This window comes from Orbicella faveolata, unplaced genomic scaffold (genome assembly GCF_042242905.1).
Source record: "Orbicella faveolata isolate gen_17 unplaced genomic scaffold, um_ofav_v1 contig_1, whole genome shotgun sequence".
In the NCBI taxonomy this organism is placed as follows: Eukaryota; Metazoa; Cnidaria; class Anthozoa; order Scleractinia; family Merulinidae; genus Orbicella; species Orbicella faveolata.
The window spans coordinates 291340-316657 of record NW_028301536.1 but is presented as its reverse complement, the minus strand read 5'-3'; the positions used below and the strand labels follow the sequence as shown (position 1 = coordinate 316657).

Below are 25318 nucleotides of genomic sequence, written 5' to 3'. Positions count from 1 at the left end.
TTTAGACGCCCCAGTTGACTGTTAATATCTGTATTATTCTTCTTACTATTTGCGTTTGAAAGTGTCTCGTGTAAACACACGGCCAGAAAAAAAATCAATTTATTATGTCACTGACACATTTCATATTTATGCTTTAGGAGTACTTCCGTTTTGCGTATTTTGAATCAAAGATAATCAGGCAAACATTGACTGGGTTTGGTGATAGCAGAGCCCCGTTTCTTCCCCAAAATTGTCTGAAGGCAAGGTAAGTCTTGCTATCAGATGAATATACATTTTAAAGGAAAATTGTTATTTACGTTCAGTATATCCCTTAAGGTTTATACTTGTACCTATTGACCTCCCGCCTTGCGTCCAGCTGATAAGTGCACGGCTAGACTGCCGAGTTGTCCGCAACGTAAAGCAATATTTTCCATTTATGTATTCGCGAATAATTAGCAACGTACTTATGTTGGAGCAATTTGAATCGTTTCTGCTGGCTTTAATCGACGATTTAGGGGGCAAAGTAACAAGGTATATTAGCTGAGTAAGGCAAGCAACATTTTACTTTCTATTTATATGATACCATCGAACCATGCACTCACCGTTTTGCGGTGGCAATTGTGCTGTAAATAATTTTATTTAATTTATCACATACAGGCGTCATGTCCTCGCCGGAAAAAGAACCCTTCAACAGTTTTGTCGAACACCGCCTAAGCAGATTTAAGAATTGGCAAAAGCGTATTTCGGGTTTTGAGGGGTCCTTGTCTTCTGTTAATTATTTATAGCAACTTGTAAGGAATCTTCCCTTCCAAAATGGTCGTTAGAAACAGAATTGTTTGCAACAAAACGGGATTTGAGCAGAGTCAGAGTTGAATCGTTGTTGTTTCTAGCTATGCTACAGTCTTTCTAACTAACATATAGCTGTCACAATAATTTATAGTCCTTAGACATAGCCTTCAGGAAAATTGCCCAACTGATCTCGTGACTTAAGTAAAATACTTATTTCATACCAGTTTTAACACAAACAGGCTAATCATGCGGCGAAATGTTCATGTTCCCAATTTTCAAGTTCTTGTTCTATTATTTCGGAATAGTCCATTGTTTGGAACAGTTGCTTTTAAATTGTGTTTTATGGTCTATTTTTTTAATTTCGCGAAATCATTTAGCGAATTTTTTTTTTAGCCGGTTTTTTAAAGGTAAAAGTGGTGTTTATGTCGAAATCAAATGATGCATGAAAGTAAAGAAATTTTCATCAGTACGTTTATGAAAAAAAATTTTCGTTGACACACCATTGCCGACAAGAAATGTACTTTCCGCTGCAATAAAGATGTTGTAAAATGATTATCTGTATCTGCAGAAAGCATTTACGATTTTAAACTAAATACATTATGAACGCAAATAAAGCTAAAACATTGACCACAACGCTTCAGATAAATCGCAGTTTTTCTTAAAGCTCAAAATATTTGAATCCTTTTTTTCTCGGAATGATCGAATAACCGTCAGGGAACCGAATAGACCATTTCTGTCTCAGCACCAATTACGATATTTGGAGAAACACAATATGTTAAAAACACCGAGGATTTGCTTTTATTTTTAAACAAAGACAAAAGTCTTTTCCATATCCGCCGAGGATCATCTTACTTGGTAGGGTTTACTTAGTGTAATTGATGTTTTCGTGTGTGTTAATGCTACAGCAGAAAGCCGGCCGCAGGAAGCCGTTAAACGTATGTATACTTTCCGCATTGAGAAACACAGTAGCACTTTTCTCGAAAGCCATTTTGCTCTTGAACAATGGGCAAACAATTTGTAGAAAATACAAAATTATTTTCCATAAAAATATCATTTGTTCCCTTATTTTACCAAAATTAAAGCGAGATGCGATGTGGAGGTGGTCAGGGTACTCTGCAAGTGAAGCACATCCTTGCTGCAACCTTAAACCACGGATATCCGAAATCTTTAGAAGAAACACTTGAAAGCTTGGGTGATTTGAACACTCTTGCAGCCCAAAATAAAACACGTGTAAAATGGAATTGCATATACCCCTAGATCTGATCAATATTAAAACAAAACAGAGCAAAACCTTAGTAATTGATAGCATAGAAATATCATATCATGTTGAAAAATAACTTCAAAGATCTTGTTACACAAAATTAATCTAGACTGTTCGAAACAACCTTATTGTATTTCAACGTAAACAGGAACTAAAAGTGCTCAGCGTGATTCAAAAGGAAATTTATTTTGATGAAAAGCGAGAAATTTTTTGAGGATGACAACAAGCCATGCCTCCAATCGGATGATTATTTTAACAATTACGCTATCGGTTGATAGCCGGCATGGTGGGCAGACGGGAGTGCACCTTTGATAGAAATTCAATAGAAAACCGAGAAGTGGAAACCAGACTGATTAGCGATGTGTTAACTTGCGTGAATGATAAAATTCCAAAGTGATTGACACATTTTACTTGGAAAGATAACCATAAACACAAATGAAAGTGCTGCCTAATTGGTTTCATTGCAAGGTGCGCAAAATAGCGTGTCATACACGGACTGAAAAGTTACAACCACCTGGTACAGGATATGCAGCACCACATGAAAGAATGGTCACACACTAGGGTTTCATCCCCGGTTTCAAGATTAGAAACATCTTGTGGAACATAATAAACAGCGCCACACGGAAACACTACTTAGGCTTAACACAGACAACACTGCCGATATGTTAACTCTGCAATAGCGAAGTAAAACGTGCAAGTTTTAAGGCTGTTTTCCTTTGTGCGAGCTCGTTCGTCGTAAATGCTGTTTGATTGATTACACGTTACAAACTGAGTTATCAGTCGCACTGCGAACTTGTCGATGTATTGGTACAGCACTGAGAAAAAGTTGTTTTGGCGGAACTCGCCAAACGTTTGGCGAAAAAGTTGCGAACTTTAGCTTGAGGAGAACTTTCGACGAATGTTTGTCGATATTTCGCAAATCCAGTTTTGTTAAAATCTCGACGATATTTTACGAGGCTAGATGACGCTTAAACGAAAAAGTCGCTTACTGTAAGAGGAAAATCTTCTAGATTCTTTCCTGCGTAATCTTTAGTAGTAATAACGGTTTTTTGGAAGCATGTTGTCAGCTGTTTTGTAATGACGTATCACGTCGAAAGTCCGTGAATACAGTCACAACAATTTTGATGACTAAGTCGGTCAACATATATGTTGAGAAATTTTAAATTGTACCCCTTTCTTTGGGGTCTGACTATGAAAAATTTTAAAGGAAAACATCCGAGGCTTTGAAACCTTTTAAAGAATCAGGTGAAAGGAAGTTCTGGTGAAAATAGCGTTCTTCAAGTTGGTTACATTGTCTGCCCAATATATAATCAATAGAACGAGTTGATTGAAGGTGTCAAAAAGTTTCCACGCGACTAAAAACAACTTCAGCAAGAATCAAAATTGGGCAAAAAATTCATTTTGACGCAAAAAATCTAAAAGCCCAGCAAGGTAGGTTTTAGTGTATTTTTTGCGTTGTCAAATCAGGTTTTTTTTTAAAACACCTTTTCTTACACTTTGGACTACTTTGAAACGTTACCGAAAAGGACGTCAGCCACTCCATGGTCATTTTATATGTGACTAAAGAAATCTTACTTTCGAATGTCATTCTTGGAGGTGATATTAGACCGCCAGAACATTTTAAAAAAAAAACAAAAAAAAAAAAGAAAGAAAAAACAAAACAAAACCAAAAAAAACTGATTTCATTCTTAACTTAAAATGTTAGAATGCTTTAGCGGCCATTGGTAGTAGACAATAAATTTCAGCAGGACACAGCGAAGAAATGTAAGCACACATCTTGAAATGTGGCTTTGCTTTGTCACATAGCTGAGGGAATTTGAAGGATACGCGAATATAGTAATTAAACCAACACATACAGTTTAGCCTGCAGGGCATAGACATGTATGGTTGTAATCTATATTTATTTTATTTATCGTGGCCAACCTGTTTGAATTCTTTATTACGTGAATATTAAATTGGTAGAAATTATAAACGAACGAATGTCATTTCCCAAGTTTGCCGGCAGCTGTCTAGCTGGCTCAATAGTCGCGTAGTCTCAATCAATATTCTTGTTGTGCCCTTGAAAGGGAATTTTGTGTAGAGGTTTAACTAGGCTATTGTCCCTTTATCAGAAAGAAAATTATGTAGTATAGTACTATACAATATCTTTTAAAACTCGCAAAGTTTTAAGCGCAAGTTTGAAGCGCTTTTGTTTGTACGAACTCGTCCTCCGGCTGTCGGATCAATTACCAGTCATCCTGGGTTGTCAGTCATAATACGAGCTTGCCGATGGTCGGTTCCTTGGTCATGTAAATGATATTTGCAAACATGCTTTAGGGAAAACACCTCAGATACATTAAAATTTGAACACAGGAAGTCGGTAACAACAGAACATTTGGTGATAGCTCAAAGACCGAAGGAAGGCTTTTTTCCAATACTCCGGTGAGTTTGGTCCAGCTTGAGGTTTATGTTTATAACCATATTGGCACCTTGTACAGGGTATCTGACGCACTTGCAACATATTCTGTTTGGATGTGCAATTAATCCTGTTGGATCGACAGGTTTATTTTATCAAAAAATACCACTGCACGTCAATGTACAGAAAACTATCTTGCTTCACATGTCATTTCAGGATTTAACTTACAAATTTTTTTTTGCACAGAGTGTGGGTGTTATATCATTGAGCTAAGCAGGCAGTTCCGTTCCAGTTACTCCGTAGATGGAATTTATTCCACTGTCGTAGAATTTGATACGGTAAGCTTAGTCTTGTGTTTCCAGTTTATTGGGAATGCCATGGAACATCATAGAAAAACTTCTTTTGAAGTTGACATATTAATTATAGCCGGGAGCTTAGGCAAACCATGACGGCAACGGCAACGAGAACGTCACCAAACTGAGAAGCGTCAATGAACGAGCAGGACAATGGGCCAAGCGTTAGAAATATTTGTACACTTCGTGACGTCCTCAGTTAAGCAACAACTGATATATTCGTATATTTTTTTGCAATTTATTCCCAGCAGTACTCATTTAAATATAGACGAGCAACTAGGGTTAAACATATTAAAACAATTAAAACGTTCTCTGGCTGAAAAATGTACGTTAAAATAAGCTTTCAGCCCAGCCTTTGACGAATGATCAAAAAGACGGGAATGAATGAATATATACAGCAAAAGGTGCGAAAAAAATACAAGAAAATTGCAAAATTAAAATGATGACAACAAAAGGGAATTTGGATATTGAAGAGGTACTAATTTAAAAGAATAGCATATTGTCTTGGCATTGGTTTAGAATTACTGTCTGCTTCATTAGTCCTGCCAGCCGAGAGTTTTTTCGCACACGATATCGCCTTTGTCAATTACTTTAGCGTTATCACAGTCGATGGTCGTTCAACCATGCATGGTGGGAAAAGTTGGAGCCTTTGCTGCAATGCTTGACATTTCTGACATGTTTTGTTTTCCCGCGTTTGAAGGCATCTGCTTGTTTCTCCAATCAGCTCCAAATACAGTCACTGCAGGGAATCCCATAGACAATGTTTGTTTGGAGATGGCAGGGTGGCTTGACTTTAGGCGAAGAAGGGAATTCTTGCTGTGAAGCTCTGTAACTTCTGGTAACAACTGGAATTCCATTGTTACGAAGTAATAATATTTAGTTTGAGCGGTTTTAGACCGATTGGCCTCCTAAACAAGTTTAGCTAATTGTGAATTTCGAAGGTAAACTAATAGGCCAATTTCACTAGGCGTTGTCCATGGCTTAGCCGTCGTCATTACTCACTCCCACTAATATCCATGGCCGCCAGACACTCCTCACAAAACCGCTAAATATGAAAATATCGGGACCCCCCAACGACTTTTGCCATGTAATACCTAATCGGTATTCCCATTTTAATTTAGCGAATCTGAGTAAGTACCAATTCAAGTATGGTATGGAGTATATCAAGCTTGATCACGATTAGATTGTTGTATTTCCTTTATGTAGGCGGTGATGCCTTTTGGATAACATGCAATGTCAAATGATTGCGCTGTTGGCCGTGGCCATCTCACTGTCTTCGCGGATGACTGCCAGCTTTATTCCTGGTAATTTAAATTGATATAATTGTGATGGAAAGTGAAAGTCTAGAATAGATTCGTTACATCGAATATTAGGTATCGATCTGTAGGCGAGATATCAGTGATGCATGAGGTTTAGATTGAAACTTAAATTGAAAATTGTAGTTCTCGAAATTTAAAAACGTCCGGTTAAGATAATTAAAATCAAATGTAACCTACTGTGTTGCGTTTTAATAACATGGAAATATGAAATAGAGTAGCTAAATTTCAAGACAACTAGGAAAGCGGAAGTTTTGAGAGTCTTGTTTTTGCAATTGATAGCAGAAATGTTGAAAGTTTTGAAGTGATGATAATCTACATAACATTTTGCACCTCAACAATTTAGACGGTGCGAGCCGTACGAATGGGGCGTAAGCCAATTTTAATCAAACCCAGAGAGGCCTAGTTTAAAGTAAACTTTATTATAAAAGAAATTGACGGCTTGTTTATATAATATAAGAATGCGTAGCTTCTAATTAATGTAGTATTTTTCGTCTTGATCTAACCTGTTACCTTACATTACTAAGCATTAACGTGCTTTTCTTCCTATAGCCAACGAATGCATAAACTACACCATACTGCATGAGATAAACAGATCAAAGTTTTCCTCGAACTACACAACAAACCTTAGTGACAGCTTATTAACAGGCTGGTTCACATTCAATGGCTCGGCAGGAAAACAGATGTCGACCTCTTGTGTTCCCTCCAATCGCTGTGGAACGTTAGTTCCCGGATGGATGGCGGGTACACATCCGGGTGTTGAGGAAGGAGTCGTAGAACGGTCGGCTTGCTTTACCATGAAACAGTTATGCTGCATGGTCTCTGTGAGCATGCGTGTAAGAAATTGCAGTGGCTTCTATGTTTACAAGCTGGTTACCATGCCGTCTTTTAACTTCAACTTTCGTCTTTGTGGAGATGGTGTTAAAAGTAAAGTATGACTTGTTCTTCAAGTTTACTTTGCGTAACTCCTTAATCTTCTGTCTTATCGTAAAAAAAAACACAGTGGACTTCTCGAACTCATTAATAATTCATGAAGTTAAAAGAAAATCATGACCGCGACGGTGCTTGAATATCCGATCTTAATATTAGCATAGACTTTTACGATTTTATTTCTCCGTTTTCTCCTTAGTTTTAGTTTCGATTGAGGAGATATAAACATTCGATAACGTGTTTAAAAACATTTTCAAACACTTCGAAGTTCGTCAGAAAGACTCCGCTGCGTGTCTTTTCAACATTCTTCTCGGTGTTTGGAAATGTGGTCAAACATGGTCTTTCGTGTTTGATGTATTAGTGAAAATACCTGCACAGGACTAAAGCAACTAACTCAGTCGTTTTTTAATTGCAGGGTCACTTCCACTTCTTCAGGCAGGAAGCAAAAATGTTTCAGGTAATAAAAACAAGTTCAGTTGGCAAAGTGGTCTTGTTGTATAAGACGGGCAGGATCAAATGTTGTGAAACTTTTTTTCTGTCACATTTACCGCAACAAATGAGTACCGCGTGAGTGTTTGTTGCCTCTGTTTACATCGAGAGCCACATATTTGCGCTTTTTTTATATCATCATTTATAGGAAATGATAATGAGTGCCTCAGTTACAAAACACTTAACGAGAACGACAGAGCTGCAGACTACTTCAGTTACCACACAATGAAATGTGACGCCAGTCTTCCCCAGGTCTGGTACAGATTTACTGGCCGCGCGGGGACTGTTATGCCGACAAAATGCGTGCCAAAAATGCATTGTGGTGCTCTGTCTCCCGGATGGTTAAATGGCAAGCATCCTACTGTGGGGGAGGGAGTGGTGGAACGTATGATTTGTTTCACTAAAGACGACGAGTGTTGCTTCTGGTATAGTCAGGTCTTAGTAAGGAACTGCAGTGACTTTATCGTGTACAGATTTGAACACTTCCCCACAGCACAACAATTCTGCAGTCTGCGCTACTGTGGGGCTGGAAGAGCAGGTCAGAAATTTTAAATAAACAAGGAATTAGGTATGATATTTAGCCACTAAGGGGCAAGAGGTTGAAAGTGGTAACTCTCGGCCCGTTTACCAACTCGTCAAGGTACTCAGCGAGTCTTTTGAAAGAGACGTTTGACGACTTTCTGACGATGGAGGACGTAAGTTAGAGAAAAGGAAAGCTTGTAGGTTCCCCTGAAATGACTTAACTTTGACAGTTTTTTTAAGTTGTAAGTCGTTTCCGAGTCACGTAAGATATGAACCAAGATCAAACAGAATCATCAAGGACGGCATGACCTAGTCTCTTCGAGACCAGTTTGCATGTTACTAAATCACTAGCTAAGAACCACGTGAACTAACTCCTTTAAAACAGTTTTTGTGTAAAGAAATCACTGTTGACAGCTTGACACTTTTTATTTAATCTAGGCTGTAAAGACAAGGACGGAAACGTTTATGACGTTGGGCAGACTTTGAATCCCAACCCACTCTTCACCTGCAAATGTACACCGAACTTTAAAGTCTCATGCACTAAAACACAAACTGGCTGTTGGGATTTCCATGGAAACGCTTTTGCTGACACACAGGAGTGGCTTAGCAACAGCAAAACTAAGTGCAGCTGCCTCGAAGGAAAAATAACCTGCACCAAGCTCTCTCGACCGGCTTGCACCGATGAAAACGGTATCGTGAGGGAACATGGGAAAAACTGGTTTTCTGGAGCCTGCTTTAACTGCACATGCGGAGATGGCTTGATCAGCTGTATCAAGTATCACGTGACTATTCAATACGGCAAAATTAGAGTTGAGACAGTCGGGAATTGCATGCCATGTCGTCGACCAAGTGAAGATATTATGCCAACCGGAAGTGGGACTGTTAGCGCCTGTCAAGGTTTGTTCGTGTTTGCAATAAATGCCAAGTTTCGTATTATTATTTCACATGTGCCCGTAATACCACCATGATACTTGACGCTGAGAAAAGGTTTGTAATTTGTTCCATTAACATGAGCGGTCACTGTCTTCTTTATCATTTACAACAAAACGAAACACCAAGTTCATCTATGGCTGTGCTTTCATACTCAATATGGTTTCATCAAGAAGGCTGCACCGTCATGTCATGTGCGCGGTAAGCATTGCTACTCTCTGATGGAAGGAAGCCTCTTAAAGCTTGTTCAACCGAATATTTACTAACCTACTTTTCATATCTAGTTTTTTTTCAGTTGAAGAAGTCAAATGAGTTATTTCGTTGTTCAAGCGGTGACTTTATAAGAAAACGCCACTTGTGTAATGGCGTCTCAGAGTGTTCTGATGGCTCAGATGAGGCGCAATGTCTGGATGGTAAGTTATAATTTAAAGTAATGAAACGAAACCTATTCCATATGATTAAATTTAAAGCTTGTCTATTTCTGACCAATCCCTCTTCAGTCCATCTAGGCGTTAATTTCGTGCCAAAACATTCTATAACGAACGCGAAATCAGAGAGTACTAGTGGGAGAGGCGAAGAGATTTCGCCTCCGTTTGTTTCAGTCTGGGATGAGAACTTATTGTCGTCTCTCATGTAACTCTCAATCTCTCAGTTTAAGATCGGCCTCCCTTTTTCGTTCAAGGCGACATTTTTTAGTAATTTACTCGACCGGCTTTTAATTAGTGCAATTGTATGTACTCATTCTGCGCAATGAGTTGAAACCACAGTTAAGCTCCAGCCTGCTGTTTGGCTGCCTAATAATGCACTGATAAGACGCTAATCTATCTCTGATATATTTTGTGTTTCCAGTTGTTTGTCGTGATGAAGAGGGACAGGTGTTGGTTCTCAAAGATATCTGGAAGGTAATCTTAACTTATAAATCGAGCCACATTTTAAAACGCGTGTATTACATGTAGTTAAGTGATGGTGTCAACCATGGCGAAGACGCGCTTATTATAATTTTTTTTTTTCAATTTAATGGTACAAAATTACCATTAAATTGAGGGAAACCTGACAATAATAGTTTACTAAGATAGAAAAAAACTAAGGAGATAACAAACCATAAAGGAACAAACATGGTTAAGGATGGAGAAGATTAACACGGATTACAAACGACGAATTTGAGAAATTTAGCCGAAAACTTTCCGATATGCGCAAACCATGACGTAACGCCTTTAAATTGCTGAGACCACGTTAACTTATTTTCCACTTTTAGGTAACTGACTGCATCACCTGCCGATGTAATGCTGGATTATTGAAATGTGAAAGAGAACTACAAGTTAATTTCCCAGGTCAACACAATGCATATGTTCCATTTTATGAATCCTGTGAACAACCCGCCTGCAACACGCGAGAGTTCATCGAAGAGAGAAGAGAATCTTGCCAAGGTCAGGCTCGAGAAATGGTCTATTGTGACTAATAAACCTAAGATGCAAGTAAATGTAGTGGAAACCCCAAGCACGGTGATCTGTGCTTGGATTCTGGATATGTTTTTTTTTATATGGGCTCTACAAGTGAGTGTGACAAAAAATAAATGTAACCGCTTTCAGTAATGCTATGGAAGGTTTAAGAGCATCCTAATACTAACAAGACATATACTCACCCCCACATGGCAGTATAACTTTTAGCATGCAACTTTAAGAGAGGTGAGATGATAATAAACTTACGCAAAAATGCAACTTTTGAGACGTAAAAATCACTATTTTGGTCTGCCTCGGGACACCACTTGCAATTCCAATCACACTGAGTTCATTTTTTTAAAGAAAATTAAAGTTTCAGGAATCTGTTTTCTGACCCAAAAGGGTTATGAGGATCTTACTGAGAGTGCTTATCAAACTCTGGGTGACTGAAATCCAGGTTTCAATACGTTTCGAGTTAGCCAGTTAGAAATTGAGGCTTGCAGCTCGTTTAATCTTGTCAAAAAGATGCTCATTCCACATGGCCAATTATGACTAGGGGGACAGTTTTTTAGTCGTGGTCGAGATCAGGGTCGGACCACTCGACCAAGGTGCAGTAAGTTGTGCACAAACTTCTGTTGGGTAATTAGAGGTATTCAGACTTTCGTGGCAGCACAATTAGCAACTATTTCACAATCCAAATAATTTGCCGCATATTATTACCCTACTGATATCATGGGTGATAAATTATTCCTTACCTTTGCCGCGAAATTCAGCGTTAATTTATAATTTCACGGGTGGCCATTTAATTACCCGTGCATAGCAAAATTTATATATATTTTCTCCCACAGCTATTGAAACAACCAAAGACGGTCGCATTCTGCTTGAAGGAGACACATGGGAGTACCAAGGATGTAAGTTCCAGTTTACGGGTGAGAAGGCAACCCAAGGATGTCCACAAATGAAGACGCTTCAGTGTTATTTATATAATGGTGCTGTTTGTTGTGCAAGGAAATGTCCAGGTAATATAAGTTTATATCTTAATTGTTTATGCAGGTAAAGGAGATCACACGAGAAATCTAAACTAGTACAACCTATTTCTTGGAAAATGGAAAACAAATTTATGCGATAAACACATAGGGTTGTGTTTGGTAGGCTTCGCCAATATCTAGCCATCTTGAAATCACGTTTGGTCAATAACCCAAATATATAAACGAACCCGCCAACTGTCCAGCCATCTTAACCTCACACCTGGTCAATAACCCATATATATAAACGAACCTTAACAACCTTTTTTCATTTTAAGGAATGATTCTCATGCGAGAATATACACAATTTCTTTTCATAGCACTTCCTCAACTTACCAGCCAGATGCGATGGAACATGACTGTGTGTTCTGAAGGGCTTCAGCTTAGAGCAGGCGATGACGCGTGTGACACGCCCAGTCCAAACTGTCTACAGAAAAACGATTGTGAACCGGGTAAGTCTGAAAAACAGAGAAAACTAAACCATTCTACTGTAAATTGAGATACTGTTAGGCGTTTCATTGTAGTCGCTATTTTGAGAAGAAGATAACTTGAGAAATTATTTTGTAAGAGCTGTGTTACACGTACATTAAGTGAAAGAACAAAATGTGCAGCCAAACCTATCGGCGGCATTTACCTGAAAACCAAGCCTTAACAAGGCGCTGCTTTGTTGTTTAGAAGCCCTGTGCCAAGACGAGGAAGGGAATGCTTATTTTGATGGAGCCACATGGACTGTTGGCGACTGCATCGACTGTAGATGCGATAAAGGAATTATTTCCTGTTCACGGGAGATAATGTTCATAACAAGTGATGAGTTTAAAACCGAGCATTGCAATCAAACAGGGTGTGACGTGGAGGCCTTTCTCAAGACAAGCAAAGGGATTTGTAAAGGTAAGTATGCCACGTTTATGTTTTAACTGTCAATGTAAAATGACTAGAAGAATTGGTACTACTTTTACATGGGAAAGCAGTCTGGAACAGGATACCCCCTCCCTCCCACCGCGCTCCAAAATTTGTCAGGTTTCCGCAACAGCCAGTATCACTCTGGAACACTGGTAATTAGCAGACATTCAAGCAAGAGCTTTCAGTCATTGATGCCTTGGTATATTCCCCACGGCATTTAGAAAAGGTGCCTGTCATTAAATTGGAATGTGAAATAAGTCATCCACAGATCCGTTATCGAAATACTTCTATATTCTTGCTGTTGCCTCCATAGCGTGCACTTGGAGGAACAAAACCCTGCCTGATGGTCACCGCTGGAAGGAGAATGGTGTCGATTTCTTTTGCAGCTCTGAGCAACAACGAGTGAAGCCTGGATGCTACTTAGAAACCAGTCAAATTCGCTGTACTGGGGCATTCGTAGGTTTGTTATCAATGAAGTTAATTAAGTGTGTATATGTAGACTATACATAAAGCGAAAACCAGGGATTGCTTATGATAACGTTTGGAGATTATATTTGTCAGATATGCTATATCTGGGCCGGAAAGTATATTCGTTCTTGTCAGTTGTACTTGCAAAAATAACAGGACTCAGAAATTCTTAATACTTAAACATTTACAGCTCTACGTAACCAAGAAGGTTTTTTTCTTACCTTTGCAGCAATACAAAACTCAACCCTTATTTCAGAGGACAGGCTGTACGTGTGTGAAAGTGGAGACGAAATCAGGTCACTAAATGACAGGTGTAATCAGAGACAGGATTGTAATGATGGATCAGACGAGAGAGTCTGTGCACAGTGTAAGTTCCAGTGCCAGTAAGATGTCGTGAAACCAAACGAAAGTAATCATACAACTGAAAAGTTAAATGTCGGAGCGAACAGAACATGTACTCGACACAAAGCGCTAAGTAACATGTCACTGATTTCAAAGCAGGAAAACATGGCCCTAGCGCCATGCGCGGGAAGGCAAGTCACTATTTCTAAGCGCGGGAAAAATGTATGCCGAGAAACGCGTGTACGTATTGCGGTAGCTTGGCGGAGGTAGTCTAATCCACGATACCTAAAACATCCTACAAACTCACTTTCGAGTATCAATTTTCCTTAGAACCCTATCCCAGAATAACTGCTTGAAAACCATACCCTTCACAGTGTCTATTGAAATTGTTGTTAAGGTGGCTCAAAACAGTTTCCAACGGTTAGATTTTGATGGATCATTATAACCACCTTTTATCACTTGATGCGACAATCAGTGTATCAAAAAACCGTCCAATCATTGGTGAACACGTTATTATCACTTTCGTGACGCAATAGGTTACCATAGCAACAGTATGACCTACTTAAAACGCCCTTAATTACAGCTTTAGGGGCTTATAATTCAAGAATGGTGGGGGGGGGGAATTTTTTTATATTATCAAATTTTAATACGCACGATAAGACACAACTTTTGGCAAAGTTTCAAAAAATTCTCTAAATAGGGTTCAGAGCCACCTTAAATTTTCGAAACTTAACGGTGGCTCGGAACCCTATGTACAGAATTCTTAAAGAGTGGTTATAACGACCCATTAAAATCTAAGTGCTGGAAATTGTTTTAAGCCACCTTAACTGTTTGATGTATATTTCTCTTTCAAAGATGTCTGTCCATTTCACACAAAATTCAACCTCTACTGGGAAAGAACTGCCCTGGACAAGATTGTACAAAGGAATTGTTCAGAAATAGATCCAAATCTAGGAGGTAAAAAAGTAGTTAAATGTTATTGTAAGGTTTAATCTGAAACTGAAAGTATTGAAATATAAATCTCGAGACAACAATCTGAACTAATTCACAAACGTAAATGATTTGTGATTTTTAAACATGATAAAAATTAAACAAAATTTAATTTCATTGACACTAATTCATGAGAGCTGATTAAGGTCCGCGTAAGAAACGTGCGAGATCCAAGATAACTTTTTCAACCTCGTTTTCAAGTTGCTGTAAAATGAAAGAGAGTATGACAGGTTGGAGAGTTTTTCCTCAACAAACTTATTATTGAGCTTTGCTTTCAGTATCAATCCTGATTTACAATGAGCCTTTTCATTAACAGAGTCAAACCTAGCGTCACAAAAATGTGGTTCTAACTTTTAAGTCTGTGAACAGAACCCATTTTATGTGATCCATGGTGATCGTTTATCATATTCCTCAACGTGTGAGTAGAGCAGTTATATCAGATTCTCTGGCCAGCTAAACTCAAGACATTTAAAAAAACTCTTGATAGCACTAGTACTGAATTTCACTATTCAATTTGTCTTTTATTGCTGTTAATTTTACTTACAGGATACTTCACCAGTCGTCGTTCTTCAGACTTTGGTTTAATAACTAAGTGGAGTCACAAAGAAGGATGTTTTTGCGAAAAATCAACTCTTCTTCAGGAATTCGGGATTGAGGTATATAGCAGTATATGGGTGTTTAACTTCTCTGTCTTGGACATATAATACATGTAATACAATCAGTGTAGTGAAACTCACGACCTGTCTATTCATTCCCCTACTTTACTAATTGAAGGGAGTGCAGGCTCCGTTTTCTTTTTGTCACGATGTTTCGGTAATCTCATGATGGTGTCATCACTAACCAAAAATGCTTTCCTTAGCAGCAATGAAAATTCGTTTTTTTTTTATTTTCAGTTGTCTTCAGTGAATTTGACAGATTTGCTGAAACTATCAAGGGAATTGATCAGAGAGGCAGCGAACTTCACAAATAAGGAATTGCTCCTTGATTATCTCAATCGGTTTTTTAAAACTGGCGCCAATCTGCTAAATCCGATCAGCCAATCAAACGACATGGTAGCAATAAATTTCTCTCAGGTGAAAAGATCTTATTATTATTTGATTAGTATTAGAAATGCGCGATTTTTGGACGATGAAACGGATAGTCATGAACGCAAGGTTTGACAGTAAATTGACGTTTGAACCTTTTTTAGTCAGTCAGTCAGTCAACACTCACTCACTCATTCATCCATCCATCCATTCATTCATTCATTCATTCAGTCAGTCAGTCACTCATTCAGTCAGTCAGTCAGTCATTTAGTCAGTCAGTCAGTCACTCACTCACTCAGTTACTCAGTCAGTCAGTCAATTAGTCAGTCAGTCACTCAGTCAATCAAAATATCAATCCATTCACCCATCTCTTCATCCATTCATCCATCCATGCATCCATGCTAACGCATTCACTTAGGTGAGTCTATATGGATTCTACTGACCAAGAACGCTTTATGGAAGTTACTTTATACTTTTGTAATGATTAGTGTTGACTTTGAGACACAGAACAAGGGCTTAAAGAGCCAAGTTGGTTAAGGTGACGTTTTTTTTTTAGCGAGCCTATGTGTCACATCTTGCTAAGCTCTGCTAAAGTTTATCCCCGGTTTCTGTAAATTTAAGCCACTATATGTATTTCTATTCCTCCTGGATGGGATGTTATTCATCGCAGCTTGCCCCCAGCATTAAGTTCGCCGGTACTCATTTGTACACGTGGGTGGAGAGAGGCATTGCGAGAGCGAACTATCTGCTGAAGAACAAAACACAAAGAACCCGGCCAGGGCTCGAAATCGGACCGCTCGATCCGGAGTTGAGCGCACTAGCCATGAGGCCACTCCGCCTCGCAATAAAAACAGCACGCCGAAAGGTAATAAGGTTTAGCAAAATTATCACTCGCATTGCTTTACCTCACTTATAACTTAACGCGCTTTCCTTATTCTCTTTGTCTAGATATTCTTCAACGCAGCCGATAACAGAAGTATATTCCTGGCCCCTGCAAATTCCTTTTGCAGTCGTGCAGTGGTGAGTCACCTGGGGATAGTGTGTTTCAGCAGAGGATGACATTCTCCTCTAAATGATGCCAGATTGGTGGCACAAGGAGTATTTGGTCTTGATGTACATGTTGGCTTTTAAATCTTTAAACTGTTTTCATTTTTGTTGTTTTCGCAGACTACCAAGCAATTATGGTCTTTAAGATTGGACGTTACGAAATTTGCTTGTTCAGCTCCCACTTTTACCCAGATGTTGGCTTTTTGTAGGAGTATTAGCCTTCCGTCCCCGTAAGTCATGTGTCTCTTATGTCATGTGTAAATCGAGCATTAATTCATTTAAATCAACTCTCTTAGGTTGCTTGGGCTTGAAGTAGCACCAGTCTAAGTATTATTATTTTTTTGTATTTTACCATCTGTTAAATTTGTTTTGGTAATTCATATCATTTTATAATATATATTTATGTCTCTTCTTTATAAATTTTAAGGAAAGGAGAGTGGTCCTAGAATGGAGAATAAGTTTCCTCTTGTCACTATCCCGCCATTTTTTGTTTTTTGTATATGTGGCAAAGTATTATTAAACTAGACTTAAAATTAGGTATTATGGCTCAGTAAACTCTAGTACACCTGAAAAGCGGTCAGACAAACTGCGCATGTAGCTCCTGCCAAAACTGTTGCTTCCAAGTGTCTCTATTTTCACGCAACGACACAGCGCTCCATGTCACGTCACGCCATGTTACGCTAAACCATTTCGTAGCGGGCTTGAAAATATTTATACATTGTTTCTTTGTCTCTGGCAGTCCTCTCTATAGTGTGGGCGATCACAAGGATGAACCTGGTTACCAATACATGTTACGACCTGGTTCAACGCAGTTTTGGCTTCGACCAGCGCTACGATTGAGAATTGATCCAATTCAACTAACTTCGGGAGATCAACCTCCCGGTTATCCAGCCCTTCTGCCACGGAACATAACTAGCGAGGTGAAATAAAGTTCTGACAGGCTTTGTATCCGATCTGATATGTTAATGTCATGTGGCCAAATAAGGTTACGCCAAAAAGAACGCCGATAGCAATGTAAGGTTGAGCGAATGTTTCCATCTCGCGTTGCATGTTTGCTTTCAAGACCAGGAGGAGAACTAAAGTTGTAACCATTTATGATATTGCTCTAAGTGATTTTAAAATTAAAAGGTCGTTGTTCACAATTGTGGCAACGTTTTGATCAAGAAACAGTACATGTACATGTAGTAGCCGTAGCAGTAGCGGCAACATCATCATCATCATCATCATCATCACCATCCTCATTAAGGTCTTCAGGAACCTGATCAAATCGTTGTTTTTGTGTTGACCAGGTTAATGGAAGTAGCGCCCGTGCCCATTTTCATCCTGCCAACTGCACATGGATTCGATATGACGTAAGTAATTTGAAAAGCTGCTCTTCAGTGCCTTCTATTTTCGACATCCTCAGTCAGTGTCATATGCAGGTTTTTACTTAGAAGCTACTCACCTGTTATCCCAGAGCAATGCTGGGTCATATTAGAAATATTTCTACTTCTGATATGACCTCTTAACATTCCTCAGTACGAAATTTGAACCTCAAATTGCGGCCGCTCTCCAAGCGACCAGGAATTCTTTATCTCCTTGTCGAAATCTGCGTACCTTCCCATTGAGCGGTGTCTCCTTCGCAGCCGTTATTAGTGTCGTTAAGCAACGTTTCTGCCTTGTTGTATGACGATTCAGTGGCTGCGAAGGAGACTCATTCAGGGGTGGCCGCTCTACCGATATTTCACTTTTTACAAATCCTTTATCACTAACGCAAAAGTATCATGCGCAGATAAGGCCTTTTGTAAGGAAATTGTCCTAATAAAAGGTGCTGATTATCAACCTCCTGCGTTTGTTTACGTCGGCTTAAACCTATGCTTATGCACTAAGGTAAACAAGCCTTTAACATAGCCTCTTGCTTGAGGTTGCTACTGACGAGAGTTCGGACACATGTAAATCATTTCGGAACCTTGCTAGATATTTAGAATACCAGCTTTACACTTAATTCACTTTCCTTTTACCATTATTATCAGGATATATTTTTCTATTATAGCTCAACGGAACTTTAAAGATGACAACTAGGGAAGTCAAAGACGAAGAGAAAGAACAAAAAGCTATCATTCAAGGCTACTTAGAGCTTGCACTCAGCAGCTTATCCATCGTGGCTGTAATACTCTGTTTGGTCATCCTCACCTGTCTAAGGTGATCAGTCACCAATTGATAAATAGATAATTGATGATGATGCTGCCGCTGCTACTACTGATTATAATAATATTTATCCTTGGCAGTGTTTATAGCACAAATGTTAGTGGGACCAGGCAAAAACTGAAACAATTAATTCATGTTGAACATAACATTGTTAAGAATCTCAACTGGCCGGAGGCAAACCAGCTTGGCTATTTACAAGCGTGGTTGATAATTTGAACTCGGGACTACCGTGAAAAAAATCCAGGTAGTGGTCAGAGCGGGACTCAAGCCCGTGCGCGTCCACACGGCCATGCTGCGTCGTTGACACGACTGACGGACTGACTGACTGACTGACTGACTGACTGACCAACTGACTGGCAAACGGTTGACAAAATGATTGCCCGACTGACCGATCAATTGAGTGATTGATTGACAGAGCGATTCTCATTGATTGGTCAATACTTGATTGTTGATGGAGCCCTTGTTATTGTTTTGTATCTTACAGGATACGAAATTCAGAGAGGATATTTGTTCATAAAAATCTTTTGCTTTCCTTGTGCCTGGTTTACATCGTGATGATCTTGGACACCTTTGTTTTCACAAACAGGAAACAGACGCCAGTGAGTTTCTCCGTTTTTCTGTTTTGTCAACTGTGTTCACCTCCCGGGGGGGGGGGACCTCTCATGTGAAAAGGTCGGGGATGCTCGTCGTCTCACTTAGGGGTTTAAATCATGAATTTTGGCCTCGCTTAGGGTGTTCAGGAGGCGACGTCACTACCTTTAAGTAACCGTCAAGGTATCTTTTAGGAAGAAGAAATATCAAAATACGCTGTCATGTTCGTTTTAGAGTGGTATCTTTTAGGGATCGAATAAAACTCGAACTACGCCAGATTGGTCTCATTTAGAGGTTTAATTCAAATTTTCCCACGGAATCCCCGACCTTTCCTCATGGGAGTCTCCCGGGGGATCAACTTTGAAGACAAAACGAGTATGTTCTCCAGGGACTTTGAGACAAGAATATCATAAACTGCTCCCCCCTATTAATCCCTGATTCAGTTTGTGCTCACTTTATGCGATTTATTACCAAGGTCTTGAATATATTTAATGTGCTTAAATTGTCATGCGTATTCCAAAGGCTGTTCTTTGTGCTTTGTTTGTTTTATTGCAGAAATTGTGTTCAGCTATGGCTGTCATCCAACATGTAACTCACACAGCCATTTTTTCGTGGATGTTGGTAGAAGGAATACATCTTTACATCAAGCTGGTCAAAGTGTTCTCAGTGAAAAAGCTATACATCACATATATCATCATCGGGTGGGGTAAGATCTTTGCTAAATGGATCTTCTGTTTCAAGCCATGTCCTTTAATCCTCATGAACTACATCCGGGAAGTGTCGATGGGACAACAACCCACATTATAAATACAAATACCACGGGGTAACCAATTGTTTGTTGTATCCGCAACACACCTTTTTAATTATTATTTTTTTAAATGACAGGTCTCCCAGCTATTCTAGTTGGCTTGATAGCAGCCATCAGGCCTGAGACGTATGACATGAGTAAGACTTACTACAAGGACGTCATGTGTGGATCGCTAAAACTTCCTGCGGAGATTATGCGTGACAGGTTAGTTAATGAATGGGCAACTCACCCTGGTTTTGATCCATCGCTTCTTCCACTGTGGCATTTTGGAGTCAGCGTGCCGAGCGTAACTGCAAGTCAAGGCTTAATAGTCCCCTTAGTTTGAAAACATTTTTTAAAATTTAATGTCGTTTGGAACCTTGCGAATCCCATCGGAATCCTATCCCATCCATCCCAGGGTTTAGCGTTTTTACTTGGTCTAATGGTTCTCCGGGGCTGGCAGACGAATATAACAACGCTACCTCGCTCATTTCGAGGGCAAGCTGTTTTGAGGTTTAGCGTAAACACAGTGTAGAGAACACTGGCGTGTCGGAGGTGTGAGTGTTTAGTAGGTCAGATTTTGAGTCGTTTCAAAGGCTCTGCGTTCAGACTGTATGGTATAACTGTTTTGTATTTGCAAAAAAAACACTGTTAAATAAAAAGATTACTGAAAAGCAATGTCCATTTCAAGAGCGTTTTTAATATTTTCAAGGTGCTGGCTTCATGATGGAGAATGGTTGTACAAAGCTCCGATACTCACAATCCTTTTGGTAAGCTAAAATATTTTTCCATCCAGTGGCTGATTTCTGGAGCGTCTGGAAAGCGTTTCCTTGTTTTCTTACAAAAAACTTATAAGGTTGAGACGAAAACAGTTCAGACTATCTCATTCTTGCAACAAGAACCCCTCCCCCCTTTCGAGTGAGCAGAGGCTCGTCTTCACTTTGCCCCTTCCCACTCCTCCCCTCACCTTCTCATGCACCCTTTTGGTACCAATGGATTCACCATTAACATCCAAGAACCCCGTGGAATACTCTTCTTCTTTGGGTTATTTAAACCCGGTATTTGTTAGTAATTCTGGATCCAAGCTTCGATTTGACCTGTTTAGATGCTGGAAAACATGTATATTCATTGCTTGATGAGTAATTCTAACAATAAATTTTAGTACGTACTAAGAAAACTCACTGCGTCCCATTTTCAGGTCAATCTCGCAATCTTCTTGGTCCTGCTAAGAGTGATATTTACCAAGATATCGACAAAATATCGGACCGACAACTTAGAAAAGACCAAGTGCGTAATATTCACAGTGATATTTATTTAAGCTTTCTTTTGGAAAACTAAAATTTTAATTTCTCATCGAGCGCTCCTTGGAATCATCAATCCCAAGTTAAGTGTAATGAATATCTAAAGTATAGCTAGGAAATGTTTCCCACTTAATGGATTCGAATTTAACAAGGGGGACTAAATATAAATGTGATAACTTTGTCGATTGAAACATTTCACGTTCTGTAATTAATCTGTCTATTATAAAATGGATCCACAAATAATTTGTCATGACTTTCCATCAATCTTACTATTTTTCAGATATTCTACTTCCTTCTCTGATATCCAAGTGGGAAATAGCTAACTGATGCGGAAAAGCTTTAAAATTCTTCAATTAAAAGAAAAACTGAGCTTAGAAAAGCCTACATACATAAAAAAGTTTAGGTGAAGTCAGCTTTACTGTCAGACAGTTAAACTCAGGACAACCTTCCAGCTATCATTTTCAGCCCTTAGTCAAACGCGTAAGGAAGGGAGGTTATACACTGGTAGCAATATTTTTTGACAGGCCGTTGTGAAACCTGTTCAGTTAATTAGTAAATGCTGCACTTTTTCTTTCACAGGAGAGGTCTGAAAAGTGTCGCTGCTCTTCTGCCTTTGTTGGGTGTCACGTGGTTACTGGGATTCGTTGTTCAATGGAGTGAAGTCCTTCTCTACTTGTTTATTATTCTCAACTCGACTCAGGTAAAAACTAATTCTAAGTATGTGAACCGTCCGTTCTGTTGATTACTTAAGATGTTTTTCAACTCTATAGGTCATTGCAATTCGATGCCAAAGTTAGAAAAGACGTTTTTATCAAACAATTAGACCCCAATGTTTCCTCGATTCAAACGCGAAGCAAGAACGTGACGGATTTTACATTTTGTTCATGTGGATAATACGTATATTATTATTGTTATTATTATTACTGTACATATTTATGCTTTCTTTAATTTTTAGCTAGATACACGCCCCCACAAGTAAACAAAATCGTGTTTAGATAAAGGATTATTATTGTTGTTGTTTTTGCTGTCTCTCTGGTTTTAATAGTATTTTTTTGTATATACAGGGTCTGTTGTTCTGCATATTTCACAGCCTCTTGGATGACCAGGTACACTGTTTCTCTTACTGAAACTGTTCACGTACGACTAATGCAATAAAACAAATTCTCTTCGTAATCATAACCTCTCCTCAGTACATGCAAAAGCATTAAAGCTAACGATGCTGATAATAATGATGATGATGATGATGCTGACTCATAGGGTGATACCATAGCCATATTTGAATCATGACAAATCATAGTTATGTTTCCATTGTGGTTCATAAAATGGTCTCTTAATAATATAATTAGTGCAATGTGTACAAATGGGATCATTTATGGAACCTTACACATGACCTCATTTTTGGAATCATAACTATTACAAATGCGAATGTAGACCAAAAATAGCCATAAATTTCCACGTTTACTTCGACACGAGGCGCCGTGAGACAAACTCGGAATTCCAGTTACACCGATGGGCCTTCATAAAAGTCAACTTAACTGCCGTACAAACCTTCGTGAACTCAGAATTCAGGTAAAAACTCGGTGGCCATCGTGGTCTACACTCGAAAGGCCACCTATGCGCATGCTTGAAACTAAAATGTCTGCACAGGGAACCCAGCTGGGAAACGCGAAGCCCAGCAGTAAGAACTATAACACGATGTACGAGTTGTTGTCATCTGTGGGCCTCATAAGCCGATGTAATTGGTACACAAATCATCATCGTTGGAATCATAATCATGATTATATATATCGTGCAAGAGTTCTCTTGTCGTTTTGCATCTGTGTTTTGCCTCTAATTATGTCTTTTTTCTGTCTGCTTTTCTTTTCATTTTAGATAAGGGAGAGTTTAATTAATTCTATAAGGAGAACTCGATTGAGGCAAATGGCCCGATATGACAGATCCTCGATTGCTTCAACAATTACACCGTTGTCATCCCCAGGTAAATCTTTCGTGGATCTCGTTTCGCCGTGAAATAAAATGCCTCGCCGAAACACCTCTTGGAATTGTTCCAAACGCTTACAATGAAAGCTGAAGTTCTAAAAAAAGATTGCAATCTGTGTGCGTCAAATATATCGACGGTTAAAATATAATTAGTTCTAGGGAGACTTATTTTTCATCAACATTTCATTCTCATTTTGTTTCTTTCACTGCAGGATCCATAAATGGGATGGAAAACTTCAAACAACGGGGGGAAATTCCAAGCTCCAAGTTTTATGACACTAAACTTTAAGTTATGGAACAAAAAATATAGATATTCTGCTGAGCGCTTCCTAAACTCTATAAATTACACCCACTGAAAGAACACTAGGGAACTTTCAAGGCAATTATCGACACACAACTCAAGAGCGTTAAGCTTTGTTTTGAGCCAGGCATTTTGAGTATTCAATGTTACGATATTGATCATTTAGCTCTTAGGGGTCGCAATTCCTCTCATTTGCGAAGCTTTCGTCAGAATTGCAGGTGTAGTTCTGCTCTAAGTACTGGAAGCGGTCTTGGAAGGCAGATACGTCAGAGATAGTAAATTTTTCTATTTCCTTTGAAATGCAGTAGGATAGGGATGACATATCTTGATGCTCGTGTTGTTTTTGATCGGAAAATGACAGGGTAAAACTCCTCGAATTAACACGACACGGCCCTGCTTATCCTCCACTTAATGGCGCGACATAAGGTCTGTGTCAAGTCCGTGAGGGGAAGGGGTTGGGATACTTATTGTCTCCGGGTTTTCGGTTTTAGGTTTAATTAAGGACAGAATGCCGGTATTCTTAGTCGCCAAGGTATCGTTTAGGGCTGCTATTCTGTGTTAACAATTTCATGGATGAGGGCATTCGATTACAACCACCTTTTTATCGTCATAATAGTAATGGACCGAGCCGAGTACAATTCAGGGAGTAATCAGACAAGCAGAACGCCATTTTGAAACTTCGAGCACGATTACTCCCTAAATTGCTTACGAATTGATCGTATCTATAACAAATTTCGAAATTAAAAAAAGTCTTTTAAGGACTTCTTTTGAGCGAAAAAGTCAGAAGTGTTCTCCATAAGTTTTAAAAACTGTTGAAAACATAAAAAAGTCATTAGATCACGCGTAATTGACGTGCAAATCGCGCGCCGATTACGTCGCAAATAGGCGCCCGGAGAACAAATCACGATCGAGAATTTTGTCATAGATACGATTAAAGTAACTACAGCTCTAGTGACGTACCCGACAATACTGATTGGCATTATGCATAGCAAAAGTTTATAAATCGCTGCTTGATAGCGCGCCATGTTTCAGCAGGAAGCGGAAGGAGGAATAAGAATTCACTTGTTTGTATTGATCCTTTTATTCCGCTGAAACACCTTGTGCTTTTATCAAGCAACAGTACACCACCATTACTCTTAATACGTTTCGACATTGTCGCATGTGCTTATTAGGACAGCCTTTGTCAAAGCAGATGTAAACTTCTCTTATTACTACGAATATAGACTGCTCTCGTTGAGGAGTTATAGTCATCATTACGGGCGAGCATAAGTAAAAAGTAAAAAAAGTAAAGTAAAAAGCTTTATTAATGTGTCATTGTATTTAGTTTTCACAACTAATTGGGGACACAACAAAAAAATTAAAATTATTCACAAATAAGGAATAATAATAAAAATGTATATACAATTAAAATATGTAGCATGTATAAATTGTACAATAAAACAATGGGTATTTAAGAGGTAGTCTCTAAGAATTGCAAAGGTTACAGCAGCTATTGTTAGTATTGTTGTTGTTCAAGAGTGACGTTAGGTCTTTTTCCCTACTGTTATTTTTAAAAGATTCTATATTCGAGGAGCCTTTCAATTCATTACCTAGTTTCGACCATATATGAGGTCCTTGATATCTAATAGGATGTTTTCCATAGTTAATAGTGTTAAAAGTAGGAATATCAAATTCACTGTTTCTTAACGAATAACTAGCGCTTTTCTGCTTAAACAGTTCGTCAACAATACTTGGTGCGAGGCCATATTTTACTTTGTACATTAATATAGCCATATGTTGTAGTCTTCGATATAGTAGTGAAGGTAGCTCTGCTCGAACCAGAAGGTTTTCGTATGATTCTGAATGGGAGTCCTTTTAACATAGGAGCCCAGCAACAGCAACAACAACAACAACAACAATAACAACAACTTTATTTGTACTCAGCTAGAAATTAAATGAGCAAGAATAAGTTAAAATAAAAAGAGTACATGG

At 38.8% G+C, this 25318-nt stretch overlaps 1 protein-coding gene across 4 annotated transcripts; it reads left to right on the top strand.

The window, feature by feature from the left end:
• The first annotated feature begins 145 nt into the window (after window positions 1-145).
• Window positions 146-25318, top strand: LOC110053788 (uncharacterized). 4 transcript variants are annotated; one of them, XM_020760070.2, is made up of 33 exons: window positions 146-244; window positions 4671-4762; window positions 5502-5615; window positions 5984-6081; window positions 6646-7020; window positions 7439-7480; window positions 7661-8050; window positions 8473-8931; window positions 9249-9377; window positions 9814-9866; window positions 10220-10391; window positions 11252-11422; window positions 11749-11880; window positions 12104-12316; window positions 12642-12788; window positions 13026-13163; window positions 13994-14095; window positions 14675-14784; window positions 15022-15201; window positions 16102-16173; window positions 16321-16430; window positions 16940-17120; window positions 17490-17552; window positions 18233-18381; window positions 18872-18986; window positions 19534-19684; window positions 19864-19990; window positions 20478-20535; window positions 20964-21052; window positions 21646-21766; window positions 22131-22172; window positions 22939-23044; window positions 23259-25318. In XM_020760070.2, exons 4-33 carry the CDS (start codon window positions 6006-6008, stop codon window positions 23333-23335), a joined length of 4350 nt encoding a protein of 1449 aa, XP_020615729.2. In that variant the 5' UTR covers window positions 146-244; window positions 4671-4762; window positions 5502-5615; window positions 5984-6005; the 3' UTR covers window positions 23336-25318. The 4 variants fall into 4 exon arrangements, with proteins under 4 accessions (XP_020615729.2, XP_089139324.1, XP_020615730.2 ...); XM_089283198.1 differs by having other exon boundaries at window positions 5478-5615; XM_020760071.2 differs by lacking the exon at window positions 5502-5615.

Bases quoted from the DNA above. Each gene is read 5' to 3' on its own strand.
- LOC110053788 (XM_020760072.2), top strand. From the start codon at position 6,006: ATGCAATGTCAAATGATTGCGCTGTTGGCCGTGGCCATCTCACTGTCT. The intron at 14,785-15,021 runs GTATATAGCAGT...TTTTATTTTCAG, and splicing joins TTCAGGAATTCGGGATTGAG to TTGTCTTCAGTGAATTTGAC. The intron at 18,382-18,871 runs GTGATCAGTCAC...TGTATCTTACAG, and splicing joins GTCATCCTCACCTGTCTAAG to GATACGAAATTCAGAGAGGA.